The sequence below is a fragment of the Anguilla rostrata genome, chromosome 11 (genome assembly GCF_018555375.3).
Source record: "Anguilla rostrata isolate EN2019 chromosome 11, ASM1855537v3, whole genome shotgun sequence".
Taxonomy (NCBI): Eukaryota; Metazoa; Chordata; class Actinopteri; order Anguilliformes; family Anguillidae; genus Anguilla; species Anguilla rostrata.
In genome coordinates, this window is record NC_057943.1 from 29,583,012 (window position 1) to 29,610,308 (window position 27,297).

The 27,297-nt window shown below is 42.5% G+C and overlaps 2 protein-coding genes across 3 annotated transcripts; one reads left to right on the forward strand and one right to left on the reverse strand.

Moving 5' to 3' along the window:
• The first annotated feature begins 510 nt into the window (after positions 1–510).
• ubxn10 (UBX domain protein 10) lies at positions 511–4,834 on the forward strand. The gene is made up of 2 exons (XM_064299264.1): positions 511–1,519; positions 3,428–4,834. The coding sequence occupies exon 2, from the start codon at positions 3,513–3,515 to the stop codon at positions 4,305–4,307; it is 795 nt and encodes a 264-aa protein (XP_064155334.1). The 5' UTR covers positions 511–1,519; positions 3,428–3,512; the 3' UTR covers positions 4,308–4,834.
• Positions 4,835–5,128: 294 nt separating this feature from the next.
• Positions 5,129–24,601, reverse strand: ddx19a (DEAD-box helicase 19a). Of its 2 annotated transcripts, none has more exons than XM_064299260.1 (12): positions 24,320–24,601; positions 22,947–23,001; positions 22,611–22,667; positions 20,246–20,381; positions 18,206–18,298; positions 17,389–17,515; positions 16,564–16,678; positions 16,106–16,283; positions 13,738–13,975; positions 10,941–11,103; positions 9,071–9,262; positions 5,129–7,283 (listed from the first exon to the last, which is right to left on the reverse strand). In XM_064299260.1, exons 1-12 carry the CDS (start codon positions 24,374–24,376, stop codon positions 7,222–7,224), a joined length of 1,473 nt encoding a protein of 490 aa, XP_064155330.1. In that variant the 5' UTR covers positions 24,377–24,601; the 3' UTR covers positions 5,129–7,221. The 2 variants fall into 2 exon arrangements, with proteins under 2 accessions (XP_064155330.1, XP_064155331.1); XM_064299261.1 differs by having other exon boundaries at positions 17,389–17,491; positions 24,320–24,590.
• Positions 24,602–27,297: the final 2,696 nt, after the last annotated feature.

Consider the following 27,297-nt stretch of genomic DNA (forward strand, 5'->3'; position numbering starts at 1 on the left):
TGCTGACGTGTTTATTCAACAACATAACGCTACAGGCATGGCACAAGACAGTCATTTTGTCTTACCGTCGTTAATGTTCTAATACCTACTGCTAGCTTCTCATTCACAAATGTGTTACTTCAGCTTAGACTATGAACGATTATACAGTGTAGGCAGTAAGGCTCATAATGCATTGGCTTGTTTGAGTGGCAGAACCAAACATGACCAATACAGGAAAGAGAAGTTCTACCTTGCTAGTACTGGGGTATCTGATAAACCTGACTTTGTTAAAGTTGGGGACAACAAATTGTGAACCATTGTGTCCATTCTTGTTGCTTCCAAGCTTGCAAAGGGAACATCTGGGAACGTAAAGGAATTTTTTTTAAAAATGTGTTAATATTGTTTGCGCATCACTTTGTGTTACAATTGTTGTCCATATATATAACCCTATAGCATCCTCTGACAGGAAGCTTTTTTTTTTTTTTTTCCAATTCAGTTTAGGTTTGTTATAAAAGGTTCACCTTTCTTTGAGCAAACCCAGTACAGATGCCGAATATTTAGGAAAAATCGTTTCTAAAACTCCAGGTACAGAACACTGTTTAAGTGAATGGGGAATGCCTCCCACAGACACCTTGCTGTATAGTTTGCAGGGACACCTGCTGTAGCATCAGTTCAGACCCTTAATACTTGAGTCAAGGATGTTATGTTTTAAGTGACTGTGTCACGGGTTCTGACCTGCCATTTACGTAAGGGAATTATGTAATTGTACAAGTATGCATAATTTTGTAACAAAATCCAAAATCAAGTGTAACTGAAAATATGCTGCTCAATTCACATCAATTGAACATATTTTAACTTTTTTAAAAAGCTATTAATATACATTTGTCTTTTTTTTTTACTGTAGGCATTTTTTTTTTGTGCTTTAGTGGTATTTTGAGCTGCAAAGAAACTGACATGATCTCATTGACCAAGTCGTGCTGTTCAGCTGACATCCACAAGAGGTCTATATACATTAATGAATAAAAAAAATTATCCTGAGTATTTTTTTTTAGTAAATTAAGCAATCATGATTTCCCCCCTTCATATGAATGGTAGTGTCAAACTAGTCAAAATAACTGTTGGCTGGTGTAACATTTAAGGGATACAATGGACAAAATCTACATTTCATGTAGCTTACTAATAGCATCAATACGGAATTCAATATTTTCTCCGTTTTGATGATAGACGTTGTGTCACTATGCAACGCTTCAGAAAAATTGCAACAAGGTACTGTACGTTTTAAAAAATTAAGCTTTAGTTGTACACGCAAGAGGAAATATGCATAGGCTACTCGTCTGTTATTAATGAAAAGCTGCTACATGCTGCTTCAATTCATATGCTCGAGAGTTCTTGCGCTGACGCACAAGCCAGGTTGTCAAGGCAACGTGGCTGTGTTGGTAACTTGAGTGACGCTAAAAATGCACCCTACTACCCAAGACCGCAAAACAAATGAGCACGATTAGCATAAATTCGGATTCCAAAAATCCATCCGACATGAAAGGTACAGTCAAATCGAGTTATATATATATACATATGGTTCCTCGTTTCAGTCTGTATTTGTCCGTAAATATACTGTTTTTTAAAGGTCAAGAAATGGCATGGGGAGACGATTTATTTGATAAATTGTGCTCTTAGCTGCTAGCTAGCTTCCAGACTATAAATATAATAAAATGACTGGAGCATTTGCTCTCTAGCAACTGGGGTGCAGTTTTTATAACAACCCTAGTGTAAAAGCCAGTTTTGTGTGCAACAAATTAACCTGGTTGCTTGCTCTTCAATTCATGATGGTTTTCCCAAAATACGCCTTCCAATGCTTTTGCAATGATAGTTAGCTAGGGTAACGTCGTTATACGATTGAAGGTTTCCATCAAACTAGCGCTGATTATCTATTCTGTATCTGTTTTAACTAGCACTAGGGACAAAACATCGGCTATAGCTACATATACTATATAGCGCGCTACGTATAACACAGCGACACACATATATTAGCCCCGTAGAAAATATGTCAAGATCAAACAGGCTAGCCAAATATTAAGTGATTGCAATATAATAGGCCTATCGTATTTATACGCGCAATTGACATCAACATAGACGATTATGTAAGGATTATGTAACCTTGGCTCAAAAGACAGGTAGATGTTTGAATTGCGCGCTAGACCTGGTAGTTGGCAAGTGTAGTAAACAGGGCACGATGTTATTCGTGTACTTCGAAACTGCATGAATTTATTATTTTATTTATTTCAGTATGGCACGAAGACAATTTTGTTTACTATAATCTTGTTGACAATAATTTCTTCGTCTTTTTCAGTTAAGCACTTTGGGCTTTAAATAAAATTATTTCTATATTATATTTGCAGAACATAATAGCACAAGCTCAGGTGAATAAATCCAAATCACAAGTAACACCAGGGTAAATGCCACACAAGATGCAAAACTGACAGTCTGCTGTCAAATCCCCCTGGAATCTCAATTGCAAGCTATGCCTGTACTATCCAATTAAAAGAGAACAAGTCAGTGACGACTGTGGACGTGGGGAATACAGGGTGCGGTTGTGTCGGAGCCGCTGGGATTACGAAAGTTGTGCAGAGGTTTTCCTATAGGGACATATAGGGTACCCACTGGACAAAACATTTTAACCCAACAATATTCACCTGGTTCACAGCATGAAATAACAATATATAGCCAGCCATAATATCATATATAGCCATAATTGAAGGCATACCATGCTAGTTTTTTTTACCTTGAAAATATTATAAAATAACCATGCTCAGTCATATCTATGATGCGCGGGAAATCTGTTTGGGTGCATATTTGCCGAATCCATGCTTCTCTGCCTGTCTTTTTTCTAAGATGTGTTTGGGACATTTCTGGGAAAGACATGTGGGGAAGGGTGTGTGCAGCTACAGAGCCTGTGGGGTGGGATCAGGTTTCAGCAGAGCATTTGTAGCTGGCTGACTACTGCAATGGCAGAGATGAAGAACCACAAGCATGGCAAAGTGAAATGACAAGCCCGACGGAGCTCATTCAAAAGCTAGTCAACCTTGGAATAGCTTTTCCTCAATAGCTATTAAAAAAGGGAGATCTAAAAATAAACATGGTTTAAAAACTAATATAAAAATGGGAGGTGAGCCAGCAGGGTTGAGGATGGAGAAGACTTTTGTAAACACAGGATCACAGCAAGGCTAAAAATCCTGCATAGTATGCCTTAAAGGTGAATGAACTTACATTCGCTTTCGTTGTAAGTCACTCTAGGTAAGATGAATGAATGCAGTGCACGCTCGTTCACTTGGCTGTTAGGGCTCATTCTCAGCAATTTTTGAATTTGAATTTATTTCCAAGTTTTTTATCCATTTTGTGAAGTTGGATTTTTTGAGTGATGAGACCCACCCCTCTTCCCCCTCAAATTTAGGAGAATGAGATGGCGGACGCCTCGTTCGCCGCGCAGCCTCATTCTGAGCTCAGTCGGACCAGACTGGTGAAACGTCCCGTAAGGAATGCACGTGACCAGGCCAAAGTCCTCCAAAGGGCGCAGCAGACCGGCACTGAACCACACCAAAAGCGCCGACATCAGTGCCTACCGCGAGTGCCCCGTCACCCCCCGGCCCCCGTCCGAGCGGGCTGCCCGCTCCGCCCGGCCCGCCCGCGCCCACGCCTTCCTGAGGCAGAGCAGCGCCGTTACCGCCCAGGAGGCCACCGCGCTCCTGCAGGAGGCCCTGGCCCCGCCCACCCTCAGCCTCAACAGGTACAGGGTGCTCCCCTCCATTGAGAGGAAGGGGTCCGGCGACCCGGAGTCCTTCCGGGGCCTGGAGCAGAAGACCTCCAAGCTCAGCCTCTCCGACGACCTGATGGTCAGTTCCCGACGCGGCCACCGGGGGCAGCAGCTCTCAAAGTTCCACGCCTCTCGGAGCAACCCAGAGATGGGCGGGGCGCTAGGTCGCGGGGCCCCGAGGCCGCCCGACCCGAGGTCCGAAGCAGAGTGCGAGGCCGCGGAGGCCGAGGGCCTCGGGATGGCCCCCTCTGCCGACCAGCTGGGCCTCCTGCTGGCCGTCCGCTCCCCGTGCGGTAGGAGGCTCCAGCGGCGCTTCCTCCCCACGGACACGTTGCGCGCGGTGCTCGCCGCCGCGGAGGACGCGCACGGCGCGCGGTACGGACGGGCCGTGGTCCAGACCGTGGAGGTGCCGCGCAGGAGCTTCGCAGACCTGAACGTGACTCTCGCCCAGTGCGGGATCCAAAACCGCTCGGTTCTCTGCATCTCCAAGGAGGACGACGGCTCCACCGACTCCACATGAAAACCAGTGGGGCCCAGATGCTAATCAGCAGAAACACTCCTGCTGGTATCAGAAATGCAACGGACACTTTAAACGCCTTTTTTTTTTATGTAATGGGAGGAAGAATCTTTCGTCTCATTTGATGTCACAGTATGAGCTCTGCAACACAATCGGGTTATGATCTTTTCTATATTTGCTAAACAAAACCGGATATGCCAGGTACTTTTATGGAGTAATTTATGAAATCATGTCAAATTTTACAAAAACACTTGCTACACATGATAAAATCAATAGAACCAGACACAGCTACGGTCAAATATGGCTTTGTTCAATTTAATAATGAAGATACTGTAATCAAGAATGGAATTCAGCAGAAATGTACACTTTAAAAATCTGAAGGTACATTTTTTTATATGTAAGTTTTGGTGCATTATATGAATGTTTTCCTTATGACTATTTGTAATTACAAATGAATATGACCTGGTTTTCCTGTACTTTAGTATTCCAAAGCTTATTGGGGTTTTGAATAAATTGAACAGGTTCTAAGACACGAGCCGTTCACTAAATTTTTGTTATGGTTCTTTAAAAAGTTATGAATTGATCATTAAAAAATATATACATTTGATAAACACTCACATTATACCAACCCAATTTCGCGGATGTGCACACTAAGGTTTTCGCTCACAGAATCCCCAGAGGCTCATTCTGACCAGCTTGTCCAATCGTCACATCGCGAAGAGTAATCTGCTCTTCTGAAACGAAGGTTAAGAAAGCCTGCAGCAGAATTGAATCACATCAAGCATACTATTGGCCCACGGAGAAAGTGAAAGACAAAAGCGATCTGTCTGTAAGTAGGCATTCTTTATTACAACAAATATAATTTAGAAATAACCATGAAACCATAAAGGCAGCGGGTATAAGTGAAAAGCACTAAGAGCTGCGCTTTACTGGTTTCATGGTTATGATAATGGTAGGCTTTTAAAACAACTAATTTCACTCAAACATTCTCTCATTAACATTGGCAGATAAATACAGTAGGTATCCAATTACAGACCAAATAAAATGCATACACACCTCGGTACAAAAGAAAATTGCAACACGAATTGATGCGGTCCTGTTCTGGAAAGCATTTTTTTTTCCCAAATCGCTGAAATAGGGCAGTCTTTCCTAACATTTTAGGTACACTTCTTATGCTGTACATGTTACGTACTCCTGTTTTTACTTGGTAAAAGTGTCTAACTTCCTGTCTTTGAACAGAATTTGCAAGCCAATGACACAGGAAATGGCAAATGCGATCCTGTTAATAGAACTGACAATATCCTGTCAATTTGAAGCCATTCTTTAAATGGAACGTTTTGATTTGAAAATAAATAATAAAATGGGGATATAATGATGGTCATTACCTTACACACAGGAAAAAGAAGAGGATTTTTAACACTCACCGAGTACATTCGTAAGAAAGAAAACTAAAAAACTTCAACTTCGGAGTACCCTGTGGTCATTACCGCAAGATACAGCCAGAGGGCATTCACCCATTAGTCCGCATTGTTCAATTTGTCGCTACCAACATGCTCTGTGATTGGTGGAACTCCTCTTAGTTTTTTTTGTTAAAGGTGATGACACCCTGTCCTGTCCCTCTTTGATCACCCCTAATATTGAGTTTGGAAATCCATGAAACGCCTATCCCTTCTAAGTAACGCCTCTGTTCATGTTAGCTGCATCAGAAAACCAGTCACCATGTATGAAGATGCAAAGGTCTACACTGAAATTTTTTTTTTTATAGTTATACACTAAATTTCCCCACTTCCACCCAGGCTAGAAAGAATTCTGGATTAAGTATGAACCTCATCTATAAAATGATGTTACAGGAATGTTAATTTCATGGTGCAATAATATATATATGAAAACCATGGTCATATCCTCTTTAGATTGGTTGCTTTTGAGAACTGCATAGCTTGTTTCCAACTGGTGTGCCAGTGTTCCGATGTGCAAATGAGAATTTACTATGCGATACAATCAAATCATTCGTATTAATCGGACAAAGTTAGTGATTAGTACCACAGATTTTTTTTGTTTGATTGGTGTAGCAGACAAAGCATCAACTGGAGGCTAAAGTTGATGAGACCTTTTCGAACTCAGAAACTGCAGAATGTTTCGTTTTATCGATGCCACTCACTCGTCTTTCGCACTCATGCACTAGAGAAGCCTCCCTTGCATTCGAAGTTAATGAGCATTATATCTCCTATTGAAATGTTTCAAGTATTAACTGTATGTTTGCTCTTCAAAATCCCAAGGGCTTGAAAGACGATGGGTGACTTTTTAGATAACGTGTCTTCTCCTGTGTTTATTTCAGTTCTCTTAGCTAATCTTCGCACACATTCCCTCATATTTTCCTTCATTCTTTCAAGGAAAACAATTGTGAATCATTTCCAGTTGTTTCAAAATCAAAACGGCAGCAAGTGATTTTATATCACTGTGGTTACTGCAAATTGTGTAGAGATACCGCTGCGTAAAATTGCTTTGCGTACGTACACGTGCTCCACGAGAGGCTATCAATTAACAACAGAGACTACAAACATGGGAGTCGAGCTTTCGCAATCTGTGGCCACTCAATTAAAACAAAGAAAACAAGAAGACCAAAAAGCAAACCTAATCCAAAATGTCTTGCTCACTCAGAATTTAATCTATTTGGCATTTCGTTACTGACCTGAAGTTTAAAACACTTTCCTTTTAAGGCTAGGCTAAGACCTAATTTTATTGTCACCATGTAAACATTTCTTCTGCTTTTAGATTTTTTTTTTTTTGTCGTTTCCAAAATAAAATAAACTCCTAAATTTACTTTCAGTCCAACTGCAAAAATTTGATATGAGGTAACGTAGTCCGACATCTGCAGAAATGGATTCCCGTTGGTGGGACAATAAGAGAAAGGGCCTCCTCAGTTAGCAATCTTCTCAATTTCATCAAGGTCGTCTGTGTCCAGCCTCTCAATTTTCTTGTCTGTGGGGGGAGAAGAAAAATATCCACATGAAATAATTAACTCAAGGAATCCCAAACGAATCACATTTTTACCCGTCAATGCTTTTTAATATGAAACTGAAAATCAACAGAACATGAATGAATGCCCCCCACTTTTCTACCAAATTTGGAATGCTCAATAGCAACCGCGCACCGATGGCTTTGCTGCAACGTCCTTCGTGAATTCAGTGCGCCACATCAGTAGCCAACACTCATTTTCATGCCACAGTTCGCCGGCTGAAAGCCGGTTAATACTTCAAGGCCACAATGAAGCAATCGCGGTATCAGTTATGGTTGAAGTCACCGATGCGGTTGACCGTGCGCAGCCTAAATTCTGCGACCGTGTGGTTTTCAGGACGAGACGGGAAAAACAACACGGGCTGCATCAACGCACGCGCAGAGAGCAGACCGCAGACCGCACGAGCGCGAGCCAGAACGAGCTGCTAACGGTTCCACGCTGACGACCAGTGTTCTACGGGGGCGGGGTCTGCAGCCTCGATTTCTGTGGCAGGTGCTCTGCAGCCGTTGCCGCGGGAAACGGGAAGTCTGCGGCAGCGCGGTCCGAATATGATCTAGAGCAGGGGTTTCGATCTCTGGCCCTGCAGTAGCCTGTGTATGCTGGTGTTCCTTCCAACCAATCTTACTTAAATCAGGCTGCTGAAAATATGTTTGCGACTGGAACACAACACAGGGTTGAGTATTTACCATCTGTTTTCATTTCAATCCAGTGTTTTAGTTTCAAACAACAGGTGTCCACACCTCCAGCTTTTAGGACTTGATTTTGTCTGCATGTCTATCAATTATTTGAAGATGACATTCTTTCCAAAGGAATCATTTGCCAGAGCGCATTACAGGAAATGAAAGCATATGCTGCTAATTTGCCACAGAGAATTACAGAAAATGAAAGCATATGCTGCCCGAGAACGTATCTGATGACAGTCTTTAAATAAAAATTTCATTCTTTGGAACGTGAATATCTGTTTGATATTGGGTGGAATTAACAGGATAAATTATCGCCCTCAGACACTAAGACATATTCAATCAACACTTGTCCTTAACATTGAATCGTTTCTTATGTAGTCATTATTTTCTACACAACAGTTTGGGTATTTCAGTGACCACCGCAGCTTGTCAATTGACACTTGTTCAGAAGGAGCCTAACATTTCTATTTCAATTTGATTCAATACACAGGACAAATGTTTATTCAATCAAGGATTTATGCATCTAATAAAATACAATTACCGGCTCGACAGCTCAGTATTCTTCGGTAATTGCGATTAAAGTTGGAATGAAACCAGAATACGCTCGAGAACCCCCAGGACAGACCACAGAGCACGTCGATCCTGAATCGCGTCCTTCTGCGCCATGCCCTGGTGGCGTACGTCTATTCAAGACCGAGCTGCTGTCGGCTTCCTGCTCCGTCTGCATGGGCTGCGCAGTCCCTGGCAGGACGGACAGTCTCATCTTCTCACCCTAAACGTCTGTGGGGCCGCTAGCGTCAAACTAGCGTTTAACAACATTCTCTCCCTTAATCAGCTGTCAAAGAGCGCAACAGCTCTTGATGTGCGTGAACACCCAAGTCCTCTGCCTCAGGTCGAGACATTTAGAGGTCTGGAGAAAAAAAAAATCTTATCCCTGAATTCAGTGCACTATGAAGCACTGCTTCAACAGGATTGGCCGCTGACCAAAGCCACCCCTGGAAGCATCCGCACAGCAGCTCAACCCCACTGCATACACTCGGAAACCCCTCCAGGTCTGCGGTACTTACTAAAATGGTCCTGGATCCGGTTGAGAATGTTCATGCTGTGCTTGCTGTCCACCATGTTGATGGCCAGGCCCCTCTTGCCGAAGCGGCCCGTGCGGCCGATCCTGTGAAGGTAGGTCTCGTTGTCGGGGTTCCCGTCCTTGTCCACGGGCAGGTCGAAGTTGATCACCACGGACACCTGCTCCACGTCGATGCCTGGAAGCGGGAGAGGCGATCGTGAGGAAGAGGAGAGGGGAGGGGAGCGTGGAGCGGGGGAGGGGTCACAGTGTGTGCGTGCCAAGGCCCGAGCTGCGCTCTGTGGGGACAGCCTCTCTCTCCTGCGGCCCGCCTTTCCTTTGGAGAGCGCAGTCTGACACCACGAGGCAGCCCAGGCCCCTTCTAAATCCAACCTAAATCCCCACCTCTAACCAGCTGTACTACAGGCCTAGCTCTCGCACTTCCATGTTTTATGTTTATCTTCACGCTTTGTGTTTTTGTGTCATCTTATTTGTTCTTACTCCAGACAACTGTATAGCACTTTGAGACTGTAAAATGAAAAGTGCTTTATAAATGACACTTATTGTTACTGCAATAATAACAGCAATTACATTACAGAGATTATTATGATTATTATTACTGATGCTACTTCAGTGCTTTGCTCCCTGACTTCTATTCTATTTCTTAGCCTTGAGATTTAATAGTGGAGGAGACAACTGATATTTTCATTCAAACTTGAGTTTAAATGTGCAGATAAATATAGTATCATTACATAAGAAAAAATAATTGCCGGATGAGTATTGTGTTGTATGGTAGATGCACTGTGGGAAACGGTTATTGAGAACTTCCAAAAAAGAAAGTTCAACTCTGCTCAATGGAAACTCAATTTCAATGAGATCGTTCAGCATGAATATGAAAGATATTCATTTCCTTGCCCCAACAAATTCTTTTTGACCTGACAATGACAGCTCTTTGCTCAGCTTCATTTCCAAAATTAATGGAAGACAAAGAAGATCTAAACAAGGGTCCATTTGAAAATATCTTCAAAATAATACTAAAAGTACAATTACATATAAATAGCATCTTTTGGGCAAACGTATCATTTGGATTCTGTCTGTGCAGCTAAAACCACATCCACAACAATATAAATACCTTATCAAATGATCTTTTTGTAAGCAAACTTGCCAACAATGTAGAATAGCTAGGAGTAAGTCATTTTTTGAGGTATGAATGAGATTCCTTTTTAGTGTGAACTCCCTATAAGGTCGATAAACTTCTTCAACCCCTTGGCACAGAAGCCAAATCTAGCAAATCCTTGTCCAGTTAGGAGTACCCTATCTAAAGCTTTATAACTCCAGGTGTGAGCATCATCACAGAGACTTGGAAAATGCAATAAAGATAGCAAGACACTTGTACCATTTACTAACTTAGTTTTGCTAATTTTCAAAATTCAGATACACATGTCCGTGCCACAAATACAAAGAAATCTAGGCGAAAAATGCAAAAATGAATGAATACAAATTTTTGGTGGTATTTTTATGAATTTCCAGATAGATGCAGTTTGTCAGGCTTGGATAGTATAGTTGCAGATGAGACTGCAGAGAGGGGGCGCATGTAAATCGGATGAACTACCTAACAATGGTGGCACTTAGAAACTCTGTATTTAGCATCGTTATAGTGCATTGTGTACTAATAATGCTTTAACAGAGTTTGCTGCTTCCACTCATAGCTTGCTTGCAGGAGCACTGAATGTCTGAGTTCAGCATTCACAGGACACCGGGGTCCTTGCCACTGGACACAGGTTTGTGCAAAGGGGTTAAAGCAGCTTGATGTATTTGTGGAGCGGAGATGACAGCGAAAAATTAACTTTGAAACGGGTCCGTTCGGAGGCCTTTACCTCTTGCACACACGTTGGTGGTGACCAGCACTTTCTCCTTGCCGTCTCGGAAGCGGTCGATGACTGCGGCTCTCTGCTCCACCATCATCTCCCCGCTCAGCAGCGCCACCTGGTGGCCCTCTCTGGACAGCTCCCCGGCCAGCCAGCCCGCAGTCTTCCGAGTCTGAAAAAGAAGAGCGTTCCCACAGGATGGGTTCGATGGCAAAGAATGGAACCCTTTTTCCTGAGCCTTCAATTCCCTCTTACCTGGGTGTTCCAGACCCTCATCCTGGAGGGCCACAGAGTCTGCTACTTTTCATTTCCACTTTAGAATTAGCAACCAATCCTGGCCCAATAAACCAGGAAAGTTGGATGGGTGATTGGCTGCTTTGATTGAGAAGAGCTAAGTAACAACAATAATGAGCGGACCCTGGGACCCTCCAGAATCAGGTTAGAGAACACCTACTGTAACCACATTCCAGTGTGGTGGCTAGCCGGCAGCTAGCATTTGTGGATGCGGTGCTCCTTCGGCTGGTGTGACTCCTGTGGGGAGCTTACCCACCACTGGCCAGTGTGTCTGGCTCTTTAAACTGACCAGAGTGTGAGCCCGTGAAACAACAGCCACACACTGATACCACTGCCCCGCCCCCTGCTACTTCCCATCAACCACTTAAAAACCTCAGCGACCTGCAGGACCTTGGACAGCGCCGGCCTCGATGGAGGCAGCTGCGGCTCACTGAGCCATTGCCAATCAGTGCAGAAGACAGATTTTCAGCTCTATAAAAGGCCTAAATCTCAGGCCTAGAGAAGAGAGAGAGCTTTTCATCACAAGGCCACCGCGTCAGCTCAAAGCCTTTTCTGCTCTTCATTTCGACAGGCGCTATTCTTTGTTTTCACACTTCTGTTTTTGTAGATCGTTTCTTTGTTTAAGCTCAAGGACTACATAGAATGTGGTACGCCCACCGCTTTACTGAGCTTGTCTGTTCTCCGCAGGACACAGTAACCGCCCCAGCACTGTACCGAAGTACACTGTACTGTACTGCTTACATAATCCAGCGTTTTATAATTAAAAATAACTAACAAAAACTCTCAGTATTAGCACAATACGGTCATGGCATGATGAGCTGGCAACATGAGTCGACATGTACTCAGATAAAAAGATTATGACAATAATGACATAGTCTCGGAACTACAATGCAACAGGTCTGTTACATCCTCAGGTAAAATCACATTTAGCTCCTACTAATATTTCTACATAATTTACCTTTCCATGTAAGGTACAAAAGTGGAGGCTACAAACTTAGCTGCTTCCAAAAGGAAGGGATGCATTTGTTCCCTGATCCTGGGTTAGGAAATGCTTTACAAACCAGCGACATCTTAAAACCAAGAGCATATGGGCCATTTGTGATGGGTCACAAAATAAATAATACATTACATAATACAGCTTATACAATGTTTTTTGTTTATAATCCGGTAACCACTGCTTCTGTATAGGGATCCATTCTTGTTCTTTTTGCTTTTCGTGAGTGCCCTCTAATAGAATCAAAATGTAATTTTCATTCATTTTACGGTGAAATTTTCAATCAGTCTGGTCACAGGATGGATCATTTAAAGTATAAAAATTCACAGTTCTACCTCGATAAATTATTTTACCATGCCAATGTTTTACTGACAACTTATTTTGTAACATGGGGTGGCAGAACAAGCTCACCTTTGCATTTTGGAAATCCATAAATGACACAAATCATACTAAAGTCAGTATGCTTGTCACGGGGTGATACTTAAGGGGTTAAAAAAGGTAGGGGGTATCATAACCCTTCTCAAGATTCTGACAGGGAATCCTCTTGAAGCGATAAAATGAGACAAAATGGATGCTGAAGGGGAAATGGATAAAGGCAGTTTAAACGATGCCAGAGGGAGATCTAAAATGGCTGATAACGGTTTGGGTGAGAAGCTCCATAGGCAGCAGACTGACCACTGTCTGAAAATACTGGGTGTACTGGGTCCAGAGGGCACAGGAGAAAAGCAATTACAGTAACCTAACCCTTTTTGGATGGCAAGATGTTTGGACTTCATTTTTTTTAAAAGCTGCAAAGCTCTCCAAGGACAACAGGTTTTGTGAGCAAGTGAGTGGTATTTTTTTTTGCAATGCATTCCTGAACTTCACAATTGGATTAGTTTTGTTTTTGGTTTTTTGTTACTTTTGGACATTGGAAGAAGGCAGTTTCTTAAGGTTGATTTAAGGACTTTAACGAGTAACTGCGGTGCTGAATTGGATTGAATTTTTGTTTGGGAAATTATTTACATAATTTACTTGGCATATAAATAATAATTTGTCATGTGCCTTGTGCATGAACACATTATCCTGTGTTTATTCTGGCTCTGACTGTAATTTCTGAGTTTGTTCTACATTGCTTAGGGCAGCTAGTAGCAGCTATGTGGCAGCTTTTTATAAAACAGACATTAGCCAGTCACTTCACACCTAAATTGGCCAAACACTACAGCAAGACAGCAAACAAAATTCTTCTGGGAAAATACCATATTTCATTTAACTAGCTAGCTGATACACGTAAGATTAATTACAATTAAATATTAAAATTATTTGGGCTGGTGTGCAAGTTCACTAATAAGGGTACGAATGCAGCGTAACTGTAAATATAAAACATCACATGGCCACTAGATGGCGGTGTAAACCTCATACTGTCCCCAGTTGTCCGAGCACACCTTGCACTTCTAAGTTCAACTATAGTCAACATGAAAAGGCAATTTCTGTGTCACAGAATTGCCACACAAGGGACTGGCAGTGGGCGGGACTCACGTGGCAGAAGATCATGGCCTGGGCGATGGTGATGGCTCCGTAGATGTTGCACAGCGCGGCGAACTTCTCCTCCTTGCAGTTGCAGAGCACGTAGTACTGCTTGATGGTGTCCAGGGTCTCCTCCTCGCGCTTCAGCTTGATGATGTTGGGGTCGGGCACGATCCGCTGGGCGAACCGCCACACAGAGTCCTCAAAGGTGGCCGAGAAGAGCAGCATCTGGCACTCCTTGGGCAGCATCCTGGAGGAGGGACAGAGGGAGAGAGGGAGAGAGAGGGGGAGGGAGGGAGGGACGGAGAGAGAGAGGGGGGAGGCAGTAGGGAGAAAGAGAGAGAGAGAGGGAGAGAGAGAGGGAGGGAGAGAGGGAGGGTGGGAGAGTGAGGGAGGGAGGTCAGTGTGACCCACACGAGGGGATTTACACTCATTTCAGTGTTCAGACACTAAAAGGAAACAAAAGCAGGCTATTGGGAAACTATACACTACAGGCCAAAAGTATTATGCCCCCTGTGGTTTTTAAAAATAAATTTATCCTAGGCAGAAAATAATTCAGTTAATGCATGCACATTTATTGAATAACACACCACAGTACAAACATTTTGTCTACCCACAAAAACACAAAATTATGAGTTTTACTTTAAATAATAATCTTAAACACGACTTTCCTCGAAATAGCGTCCTTTGGCTTTAATTACAATTTAAAAAATTATTGGAAGACTATCCAATCATTTTGCAAAGTGGGGGGTGGAGGGGTGGAGGGGTGGGAGGGAGGGGAAGGAGTAATTAAAATGAGTGAAATCTTAATTCATCTCAAGTATTTTTAAATCCACATGTAGCCTAACACCTTTAGCCTGTAGTGCAAGTACAATAAGCAAAACAATTGCAAGAAATATAGCAAAGGAGGAAGAGAGTAAGAGCAAAGTGAGAAGGGTCTAGCTAATCGGCAAATTCTACTCTGCAGGATTTTACCTTGAAAATAAAAAATAACCATGTGTAGTCATATCTATCATGCGTGGGCAGTCTCTTTGCACATAGCTGCCGAATCTGTGCTCCTCTGCATGTCCATTTTCAAAAATATGATTGACATGTTTCTGGACATGACGCTCTTTTCTGTGTGGGGAGGAGTGGGGGCGCGGCTACAGAGCCTGTGGGGTGGGATCAGGTTTCAGCAGAGCATTTGTAGCTGGCTGACTACTGCAATGGTGGAGGTGAGGTAGCACAAGGGCAGCAAAGTGAAACAACAAACCGACAGGGCTCATTCAAACACCAGAGACAACCTAGGAATTGCTTTTCCTTGATGGCAACAGCTGAAGTTCACAAGCAGATGAAGTGATGTGGAGTTGGCATGATTTCTGTTGGACCTGCAATTAACGTTACCTCTAGCTATACAGCTAGCTATGTTAGGTGGCGAGATGGCCAAAGTCGGACACTCAGGATGAGTGGGCAGGGTCGAAGATGAAGGAGGGGACTTCTTTGCTTGTAAACACAGGACCACAGCAAGGCGAAAAAAATCCTGCATAGTATGCCTTTAAAATTGATTACCAGCATATCAGTTTCTAACTGCCTCCATTTCCAATGCATTTTTGTCTTGAAGGTTCAATTGTATACACTTAAATGGCTGTCATTTGTAATTAAATCCCCATCATACCTAATGCAATAAGACAACTCAAATGTGTGTTACCAATGTGCAATGAACCAATTAGTGGATTTAGTCCTTGAGCAATGGATTTGCTGCAGGTCCTTGGTGCGAGTGTATACCCAGGTGATTGACAGATGTGCAAAGCGCCAGAAAGACAAACAGGAAATAAATCCCTTCCTGTGCGATCACAGGCTGCATTCCTGTACTCAAAAGGTTGTCCTTAAGCCCTTAAGGTTGCTGTAGAACATCAGCGCCAACGAGCACTTTTATTTAGGCTACATGAGATTAAGGTTTTATTTCAGGCACTAAATGCAAACGGAAATAGTAAAATTGTATGCAAGCATTTTGTCTTACAGCTTCTACTAGATGCTGAGTCTCTAACAAGAGCTAGCCTCTGAACTGGGAACAAAAACAAATAGAATAGGATGGTTTCGAAAATACATCACATGCTAAGTGGTCAGCTAATTCCCCATGCTAACACAGCTAGGGTAGCTTGCACACCAACAGATTTTACCGGGTCTGTTACATCCATATTAGCAGTTAAATGGTATCAGTATGTAAAGGCTATTCTCTGTCACACAACTAAGACTCTAAAACTTGTCAAGAAATAAGGCCTGGGAACAGCACACTAATCTGATTGGTTGTGCTCACCGCTGCATGCAGATATTCTGGTTGTGATTGGCTGTGCTCAGCTCTGCATGTGGATGCTCTGGCCGTGTGATTGGCCGTGCTCACCTCTGGATGCGGATGCTCTGGTCCTGGTGACCCTGGGTGGCGATCATTACGTCGGCCTCGTCCAGAACAAACACCTTGATCTTTTTGGGGTCGATGAACTTGAGTTTGGCGCACCAATCCAGCACGGTGCCGGGGGTGCCGATGACGATCTGCTCCTGAATCTTCATCCCCCGCTCCACTGGACAGACAGAAAAACGCGCGCACACACACACACTCAGTGAAAGTCATCATCGCCTCCATTCATGATTAAGCAGTGACTCCATGCCCTGTGGACTGCCAGATGTCTGCTAATGCTTAACTCGTTTACTTTCTAGCATTACTCAACCGCTCCAAGGCTCTCGTGTCGTGCGCATTTGGAACGAGGAGCACAAAACGTATAAAAATATACTTTTTAATTGCCTTGAGAGCTCGCGTTTACCCGGCAGCCGGGACGACTGCGCCAGCAGAGCGACACTCACGTTTGTTTCCGCGGATGGCGTAGGCCAGTTTGACTTCGGGGTAGAAATTGCCCATCTGCTCGATGACTTTCCCGGTCTGCAGGGCCAGCTCGTACGTGGGGGAAACGCACAGGCACTGAAACGCAGGGGCGTGGACGCGCTCAGAATGCGTCATCCTGCACGAAAGCGCACGTGCTGGACGGACAAGACACGCCCTAACCGAGGCTTCCACTTCTGCCATTAGCACGAAAGCGCAGAGCAGTCGTTGAGCGCAACACCAGCCAGGCGCCAGATGCAGCCCTTACTCACATATACAATTACCAGCGCTGGGTCGCGTGAGGTTAATTAAGCGTGGAACAGGGGGATTCAACCTTACAATGTACTGATCCTGCGTAGGCCATGTTCTAACCATTTCATTACTGCTTTCTGTGTGGCTCCAGGACATTGCCATGCATATGCACATTTACACAGACAACTTTGCATAAAACTTTGCATACACAAACACAAATGTAAAAGCAGGGGGTTCCCCAAATTTTTTGGTAGCCAGCAAGGTGAGAACAGTAGCCAGCTAGGGGTGTTTACAGCAAGGAGACAGACTGTTCAGATGACATAACCTTTACTAAATGAATTAGCAAATCTTAAATATACAAATATATACTGTAAATATATGTCCAAAAAAACAGAATTCTGTAGTCAGCCATTTAGCTGACAGTGAATGTTTAGGAAACTCCTTGTAAAAGTGACAAAATGCTAATAAGTAAGCACTTGTGACATTAAACTTATCATCTTACAGTTTAGTACACTGGGCCCGTCTAGCGTTCTCGTTCGGGTAGCGGACGCGCTCACCTGAGGCCACTTATGGGCGGGGTCCACGTGGCTGAGCATGGCCAGCACGAAGGCGGCCGTTTTGCCTGTGCCGGACTGTGATTGGGCGATCAGGTTCTGCGGCCTGGAACCAGAGGGAACGCACACGCTGAAGAGAGAGCAGAGGGACTAATCGGTTGCCCTGGCGACGGCGTGCGCCGCGCTTCCGTTTTAGGGCCCGGCGCTAAACGCTCGGGCGGCCGGACGCCTGTGACAGGCGACCCACACCGCGTGAGACGTCTCTGATCTATTCCCATTTGTGCATGCCCACTATATTCGCCTGAGTCTCGGAAATTAATCCTTGTCCTCTGTCAGGGACATGAGCCTCTGGTCTTAACCTTAAGAATCACATATTCTACAACGCTGAAACCTACACTACAAAGGACGTTCAAAAAAATATATACATTACATACATATATATATATATATATATATATATATATATATATATATATATGTAATATATATTTCAATAATTTCACTGCAACGTTTCATCCAAGACACTAGTATTATGCCAAAAAATTTAATAATCTGAAGGATCTCGAGAGGAAATTAAAATGCATGATATGACTTTCAGAGATATGAATGCATGTATGAATTATAGCTTGGTTTTTCCTTTGGATGCATCGACAAGCTAATTAATCTTAACCTGAATTTCCGAGATCTGTATCCTCTAGTTTTTACTGACCGTCAGAAAGACCATGACTATGGTTCCAAGTGCACAATGGCATCTCCACCCCTCTGCTGTGGGTCTACCTCATGGCTAAACAGAAGCAAGCGTAGTAGAGAGGGTACTCACGGCTCAGCGAGCATCATGGGTAAGGCGTTCTCCTGGATTTTGGAGGGTCTGTTGAAGCCCATGGAGTACACCCCCTTGAGCAGCTGCGGCTTCCTGCGGGAGGGAGACAGGAACGGGGGCACGGTGATCAGCACCCCGGGAGAGGAAGGCTCATCCCGCTGGCCCATTCGCTTTGAGAGACCTCCTGTCTCACTATGGTGAAGCTTCACAGTGCGGCCGGCGGCCGGGGGGCACACCCTGTTATGGCTCTGTTCCAGAGTGTGGACGGGCCTGCAAGCCTCACCTGGACCACAACAGCGCCGGCTGCAGCCCTGAACGCAAGCGCGTAATTGGCCGCGGCCTCGCCAGGGAGGGAGGGGTTTAGTTTTTTAATTTTATTTATTTAACCTTTATTTACCCAGGGTAGGTTCACTGAGCACGGATGCTCTTCTGCAGGAACGCCCTGCTTCACACTCATACACATTCACACCTGGGAGCTGCCCAGTACAACCACAATCCTCTATTGTTGTCCACTGAGCAGCTCCACTGGAGGGAGAGAACATTTTAGCCAATTAAATCAGGGGATAATTAGGTGGCAAGTTTTTGGGAGAGCCAGATCTGGGATTTTAGCCAGGACACCGGGGGAACCCCCTACTCTTTGCGAATAGTGTCATGGGATCTTTAATGACCACAGTGAGTCAGGACCTCGGTTTAACGTCTCAACCGAAAGACGGCATCTCCTACAGCACAGTGTCCCCGTCACTGGACTGGGGCATTGGGGTTTATTTGACCAGAGGGAAGATTGCCCCCTGCTGGCCCACCAACACCACTTTCAGCAGCAACTCAGTATTCCCTGGTGGTCTCCCATCCAAGTACTAACCAAGCCCACACCTGCTTAGCTTCAGCCAGTCGGCAGGAGCAGAGTGCGTGGTGGTATGGCTGGTGGTGGTAGTTGGCCGGGATGACATCTCATCACTCACCGTTGACCACAAAGGAGCCAACTGGACACCCGGACTCACATCTTTGCAAACTCAGCTTGTGGTCTGCAGTGTGCTAAAGCGATGAGCACAGCTGGTGAATATAAACAAAAACTGGGAGAAGGAGGGGGAGCTTTTACAAAAAAAAACTTCATGGCCAAAAATAATAATTACTGCCTGGGGAATCATTACAGCTAAATAATCACATTAGAGGACAACAACCACAAGCGGTTCTCAAAACGAATGGCAGGTTTAGCAAGCGTGTTTACCTCTGCAGAATATTATTTAACTGTAAAAGACTGGTGCGGCAAACATACTACTTTAAACAGGCTTTTAATTAAATAAAGATAGGATGGAGGAAATTGTGTTATGGCCAAAGGTCTGAAAGATGCGATCTCAGGTAATAAAAAGGAAAATCTAGTTTTTAAAGAAGTTGTGGTCATGAAAGTACAAGATGTTTTGTACCATAAATGCAAATTAGTTAGGCTAATTACAGGCCAAATAGCTGCTAGTCATTGCTCCAATAGATAAGCACGCAGTTATGCTGTATTTATAATCGACTCCACTGAGATCTGGGGAAATGACTCTGAAGATATGAAAGAACATTTCTTGTAAAATTTTCACACCTACATAATGAATGTGCATAAAGAAACAAATGCAGGCTATGTTAGGATGTTTTACACAACAGGCAAGATTTGCCCTCCAATCTCAAAAATAAATTAATTACAAATTTGTAATGCTTTGTGAAGACGGGGGAGATGGTAAATGACCATCTTAAATACCCCTTAAAGATCATTGTTACAATGATTTTTGCATATTTTAAGAAACTAGGGTACTAAAAGAAGCAAAATATCACAATCTCAAAATTAAAATTCCCCTAAATCCACCTGTAGTACCTGGCCCTACTCCCTATGTTAACAGAAGTGAAATACAATGTTAACAAACATAACATAGCTAAGTGTGGTTACTGAAATATAACAGTCAACATAGTAAAACACCCTGTTGACTGAAAAGTGGGTTCCGTTGGTCATCCGCCTATAACCCCCGATGTCCCATATGAACGTGTCTGAGAGACGCTACTCACAGTCTCAGCTCCTCAAAAGACTTGACGGAGTACAGCGGAGAGTTGGGGTCCCTCTGCAGAACCTCCACCTGATTGGTTGTGTTCACGAGGTTGCTGCGTATCAGCTTATTCAACAGCGACTGTGCTGCTTTGTCATCTGAAACGGGAATAAGGAGACGACTATAAACGAGAAACTCAACTTTCTCACGGTCTGGTGGTGCATTTTGCATCGTCTGCAATCCTGACAAAGGTCCAACACTACAAAGAGTGCACCCATTTAACAAACCAACTATGTTGCATCCCCATGGGTCACACCCTGTTGGTTCTTGAGACATGTTTGACAGTAAAGTCAGGTAATTTCATGGAGTGACATAAGCAGGGTGGCCAAAAACAGGATTGAAAACAGGAATGATATCTATTAAACACAGTAAAACATTGGAACATTCTGAAAGTCTGTCTCATCAAAATATAATAACAATAAAATTTTTAAGCTTAACATAACTGAACGCTTTAGCCTTCTCACTTTGGCTAATGAGCCGCTAATGGCTAATTGATTGGCTAAAGATTTTGCAGTTCAGATTTTTCACCCTTCAATGTTAAGTCTTCAATAAAGATTTATGGGCAGGAGTACATTTAGCTGTCATAGCTATTAGCTCTCAAATGAGCTTATGTGGAGTCCGCTCTGTTGCTGCACTTTCATACACAGGTTTTTGGTTGATTGCGTTGATTGTCAATGATTGTGTTATTATACTTCATACAAGCTCCCTAATGGCCAGGAAGCCGGCGTCCTGAGTTTGCTCAACTGAAACATTAGTGCTCCTGCAACCAAACTATGAGTAGAAACAACAAACTCTGTGTTCTGTATTAATTAGAAGATGATACACAACAATTATGCCAAATACAGTTTCTAAGCGCCACCACTGTCACATCCATTTAACGTCCATTTAACAAGCATCCCCTTGTATACTCATCTGCAACTATACCCCCCAAACACGACACACAGATCAATAGTGTCTTTCGAGGAGTTCATAAAAATATACTTTCACCACCAAAAAAAATCCATCATAGCAACCAGACAAAGCCAACAATAGCCCAAAGGTAAAGCATGCCAATACCTCAGTGAAAAATGCTGCACACTAAATAGCAAAATAAACAAGAGGAACTCTTCGGTAATTTTACCATGTCATTCTACTATCATTATCTGCAACCAAATATGAAATAAATATGCAATCTTACAATTGTTTTTGTACATAATAATGTCCCGGTCATGATTCAGTGGTCATTTATTGTCTTAAGCAAGCCATTTCTAAAAAATAAACACGGAAATAAAAAGCGGGGGGCATTTACCTGTTTTTACGTTATATTTCAATGGTATATCAATGTTTCATCAACAAAAAGTGTTTTATTCATTATTGGAGAGGTTTTGGATAGGTTTTTGTACCCCCAGATATCATAAATCCTTATACTGATGAAAAGATAGTAATTCCCACTTGAAAATGATGCAGAAGTGAGTATCAGCATTAAAAACAGCTGATTTGTAGTGAAATTAGATTATGTTATGATTTACAGAAATGCAAAATTTATACATTTTGGAGACACTAAGAGACAACAGGGTATACTGATTCCTATTTGCTTCAAAGTAGTTCCGTATATCACCCTCAGATTTTGCACACTTGTGGTCAAGGAGTTTATGATCCAGTATAGTTTACCCTGCTGTATACATGCAATCTCTCAGTATTTCATTGCAAACTAAAGAGAAAAACACCTTCATTTTTGCCATTTATTTCCACCAAAATTATGAATATAATCTAATCTAGTATTATAAGTGGTACATGTGTCTTGCTTCATTTAAGCCATTTTCCAAGTCGCTCTGATGCTCACACCTGGAGTTATAAAGCTCTAAATAGGGCAGTCCCTAAATGGCCAGATTGGCCAGATTTGGCATCTGCGCAAAAGAGTTAAACATTGCGGGAGATATTCTTTTAACTCCAGGGACATCGCAGCAGAAATCTTGTCCCATTACTTTCATGTGAAAATGCTGGCTAAGGGAATTTGAAAGTACAGTACTTCAACATATTTCCAAAATTTAAAAAAGCAGTACAGGTAGTGCCACTTGAGCTGTTATTCCTCAGCAAGTTAGACTCATTGGCATATCATTACATACTGGACCTGGTATGTCTGATGCAGGAGTCATATATGCAGTGCTACAATGTATTTAAATTGCATTAGAATTTAGGTGGATGGTACGGTAAAAGTTCACAACAGGTATGTTAAGTTGCAACCCCTCTGCATGGATAACTACACCAAGAAAATAATGTTTAAATCAATTAAATGAAAATTAAAGTGTGGATAAAATTGGAAGGGAAAGCGAAAACATGATACAAACCTTTGTCATCTTCATCTGTTGTCTGCTTTTCACCATCTTCTTCAGGCTTCGCAGTTCCTGGGGAGGAAAAAGCAGCTCTATAAGCATGAAACATCTATGGGAGTATAACATATCAAAAGGGATCAAATATATAGGAATTTGTGTAGGTGTGTCACTGTGACACAATGAGCAAAAATACTACTGTACATCAGACCATAGCATATTCCCTTTTAATAAATTCCAATTATATTACTTGTATTTTAGCGTATTCATTGCATGTATTTCACAGCTGTTCAGAAGCTTTAGAAGATAAACAAATGTCTGCCATTTTGTTAATGAAAGGAATCATTCCTTTACCATTTGCTTCGGCTTTAGGCTTCTCTTCTTTTTCTTTGATGCGCAGACCGCCAAGCTGTTTTCAAAACAACGTCAAAGGAGCAGTAACATGTTAATGTAAAAAGACAGGTGAAGCAGGTTTTCCATCCATTCATACATACATAAATACTGCCCAATAACATTTGCAGTCTTTGCCAGAACACAGTTGTAACAGCACCCTACCTACAACTGGGCTATAAGGGGTTTGAGCCCACTGATAGGCAATGAGGGGGTTTTATGTGGGTTTGCAGTGGCCTATTAAATGCCGCACCAATTAAATTAAATAATACACTACTTAAGTGCATTGTACATGTAATTTTGGCACATTGAAATTATTCCAGAAGTGAATACGATAGTCTTTATTTTGAACGGCGTACGCTTATAATACGAGACCTAAGCAGGATCAGAAAGCTTGAGAACCAACCAGCAAACTTACGTAAGGTTATGCTGAGGTGATAAGAGGTATAGTAATACGGCTGTTATGTTAATACATTTAAAATGTAAAGGCCTAGAACAAGTATACTACAACTGAACAAAAAACGTACAAATATACTTTATTATCAAAAAACACTTTGTTCCTGGGACACAAGTAGGCAACGCTATACTGGCTTTAGCCAGTAGCACGCAAAATACAGGCACACGAGGCGGACTAGGGTCTGTTCAGTGGCTAGGATGGATAACTCGACTGTCAACAGTTTTTAAAGGAGTGATAAAACGTGAAGATGAACGTAAAAAGCTTGCTGGCAAAGCACGCAATGTTCTTTTGTATCCGCACATGACGCACATACCGTCGCTTTAAGTTTCACTTCGTAATTAATTGTATATTCACGGTATGGTACCTACTTGCCAACTAACGTTCAAAGTTAACGCAATAGCCTTCATCAAACACAGAAAACGACTTAATACCTGTCTATATTTATTAACCAACTAATTAGCTAAATAGCAACCGCATCCAACATTCGCTGCACATGTTTAGCAGAAAGACGTTTAGCTTGCTAGAAGATCTGGAGGCAACTATTTGGGCGGTGTAGCTAACTTTGCTAACTAGCCAGTTAGTCTACATTCTGATTTGCATTGAATATTCTAGTTAGCTACCGTCATTGAGCGACGGTGACATCAACATTCTTATATTAAACAAAGTGCTAGTCCATATAATTAACAGCTCAAATGTCTAAGCACTGACTTTTACCTTATCGGTTGTTTGCAGTTCTTTTGTTTTGTGCATCGCCGAGGCCCTGTTTACTTATTCGCCAAGCTCTCCAACGTTAGCCATTAGCTTGCTTGCTAGGTAGCTGCCTAACTAACGTTAGCTACTGTTAGCTCTGATGCTCGCTTGTTGAAAGGTTCATACGTACCGATTCGGCGGCAGCTTCTTGTTCATCCACAGCCAGGGCCCATGAATCAGTAGCCATCCTTTTCCTCCAGAGCGTACTATTTTCTACGATTTTTTCTTCGCTTAGACTAATTTTAATCAAACTACCCTGGACGTGTATATTTCAGCTGCTTCTTACAATGCCGTGACAGGAAAAGGAGTTGCGCAGATGTTGTACGCACCTACCACTCACCGTCCAGAAACCAGAAAAGTCAAGAGTTCCGTTTGTGATCTAGCTCAAACTAGTTGGGGTCGTCTTGCTTTTGCTGGAAAAATGGAAATACGATCAGGTGACAATTTTCATGCCGAAATTAATTTCTTGTAAACTTTATGCAACTGGCTGCATTATGCAATGGGGGTTACATTTCAAAAGAAGTGACTGGTGAGTTTGTCGTCACCAAGGGCAAGATGAATGGAACCAAATACAGGCGAATCTGTGTGAGCCTGTTTCAGTATGTTCCAACAGGTTAATGATGAAATACACATGGCAAAAACTCCAAAGAAATGGCTTAAAAAGAAGGTCTGCGTTCTGGAATACCTCATCCAAAGCCTGGACTTAATTAAATCCCACAAATCTGTGGTATGACCTGAAAATTGCTGTCCACCAATGCTCTCTGTCTACTTGGCAGCAATCTAGAAAAATTGCATGGAGGAATAGGGAAAAATTCCCAAATGTTAATGTGCAAAACTCATACACACATACCCAAGAAGACGGAGCTGTATGTGCTACTAAAGGCCTATCAACAAGTACTGACATTTCAATGTATTAAACATTCCTAAGTATAAGAGGAGTGACTAATTCTGAAGGCACGGTATTGAGCATTAAATATAAGACAAATATATGACTAAAAAGCAGTGTTTGCCCTTAACCCAACAAAATCACAAGTGCTTTGCATGACTTCTGTAAAACTATATTGTTTAACCAATTTAATTCCATGAACATTTCCTTTGAGTGCTTCCAATTTAACCAAGATGGTAGTCGCAAAATGTCAGACTTGTACCCCTCTAATATACTGTTATTAGTGTACATAATAATACATTCATCAAGAATTGGAAAATGCATTTACAAAATACAAACAAAAATGTAGAATGCTGCTCGTGCAAGATAAAACAGAGCCCTAGGTACAGTGTACAACAAAGGGATCTTTACAATAAAATGACAAACACCTAAGCGTCAGTCGTAAATCACATACATTTCTGTTGACTATTATTTATGCTAAATCTTGTGATGGCACGTACACTTACTTACTTATTACCCTTCATTAGCCTATATGCTTCAGGTTTGGTATGTTATTTATTTATTTATTTTTGCTGTCTGTAAAGGCCTATTCTTGGGGCTGCTCATGGCTTATCCTGTAAAGGCACTGTTCTAGTATGTGGATGTGTCCCAAGTTCTGGTGCCCATGCAAATACTTACTGTGGCCAACAGCCTTGCAAGCCAGGGCAACCCAGAATTGACTCTAGCTGTCACCGAGGATTGGAACGTTTCAGCCAGTTGGGATGACTGCACATCAGTGCACCAGCAACACCCAGAGACTGGGTGCAGAAGGGAATTGTGTAAGTTTTAATGTATGTTTTGGATTTGCCCAGACAGTATTTATGTGAAATGAAGGATGTTTTAGATATTTTCAGAAAAAAAATTATTTGATTTGATATTTGAGCATTTGGGATTCATTGTCTAAAGCAAGAAAATGCACTTCAGGTTACTCCAAAGCAGCATGTATAGCAACATTATTTTATCAGAGGCTGTCCATATGAGCAGATGAATTGTATAGCATTTATTCACAATTGTAAATGTGAATATATTTTTAAAAATCATGCCAGTGATTCTTTCACTGAAAGCAAGAGTTGCAGGTTACATGCGTAGAAGGAAATAGTTCCAACTGAAAATAAAAAATAAGAATTAACTCTAGCAGCTGTTCAAGCTGATTTGTGCTATGGCACCACCTGTTTTTGGTGAATGAATGCAGTTTGTCATGGTGAGTTTTTCATGGTGGGCTTCCTGTCCGCATCTCACTCACCTAAAAAAAGAATAAAAAAATAGGGGGGGAGAAAAACTGGGCACGTCTTGAGGAGGAGGATTGGGACAGACACGATAAGCTGCTCTGGAGGAGCTCACGCGGGGTTTGCTTTCCACCGGTGATGTGTATTGCTGGAGTGATTTTTTTCCCCTTCTGTTTAACTAAGTCTGACCAATGAGGTCTGAAGCCCACTTAAATCAGATACTGGAAAAGGGAGTGATTGGAACAAATTAGTTCACATTACACATCAAAAGTAGCCCATCAATCAGGGATACATTCAATAACCAGTTTTCCTAATGCCAGTGCTGTGTAAAATATAGATTTGATTGAACACACAGCTTTTGAGGAGAGAGTGTTTGATTTTAACCAAGAAAGGAAAAACATTGTGTGGTGTACCTTATGCTTTTTAAAATCTTGCTGTCATTATTTGGTACTCTTGACTCTTGAAAATCCTGAATATATATCTCTCTCTCTCTCTCTCTCTCTCTCTCTCTCTCTCACACACACACACACACACACATTCTCTCTCACAAAGATTGAGAGAGATCGATAGGGTCAGAGACAGGGGGGATGGACGGAGGCAGGTTTGTGAGAAGCCCATATTAATTTAATTGTGGAGCAGATGCTGAGATTCAAGCCAAGACTCTCTTTTTTTTTTACCCCCTACACCAATCTAATATTCTCAGAAGAGGCCAGCAGCCAGCTGGATGTTGATCGTCATGGTTACCTCCACTGGCAAAACAAATGGACAAATGGATCAGTCTAACAATAACCACAAATACACACGGACAGCCGAACTCCCACCACCTCAGAATCGACACTATGGCATTAAGAGCTTTACAATCAACAGAAGAGAATAGGCTACGGTTTTGGTGGGGTGGGTGAACTGGAGCCCAGATGTGCTTTATCCCCGCCCCTCTGTTCACCAGCTCACCCCTCC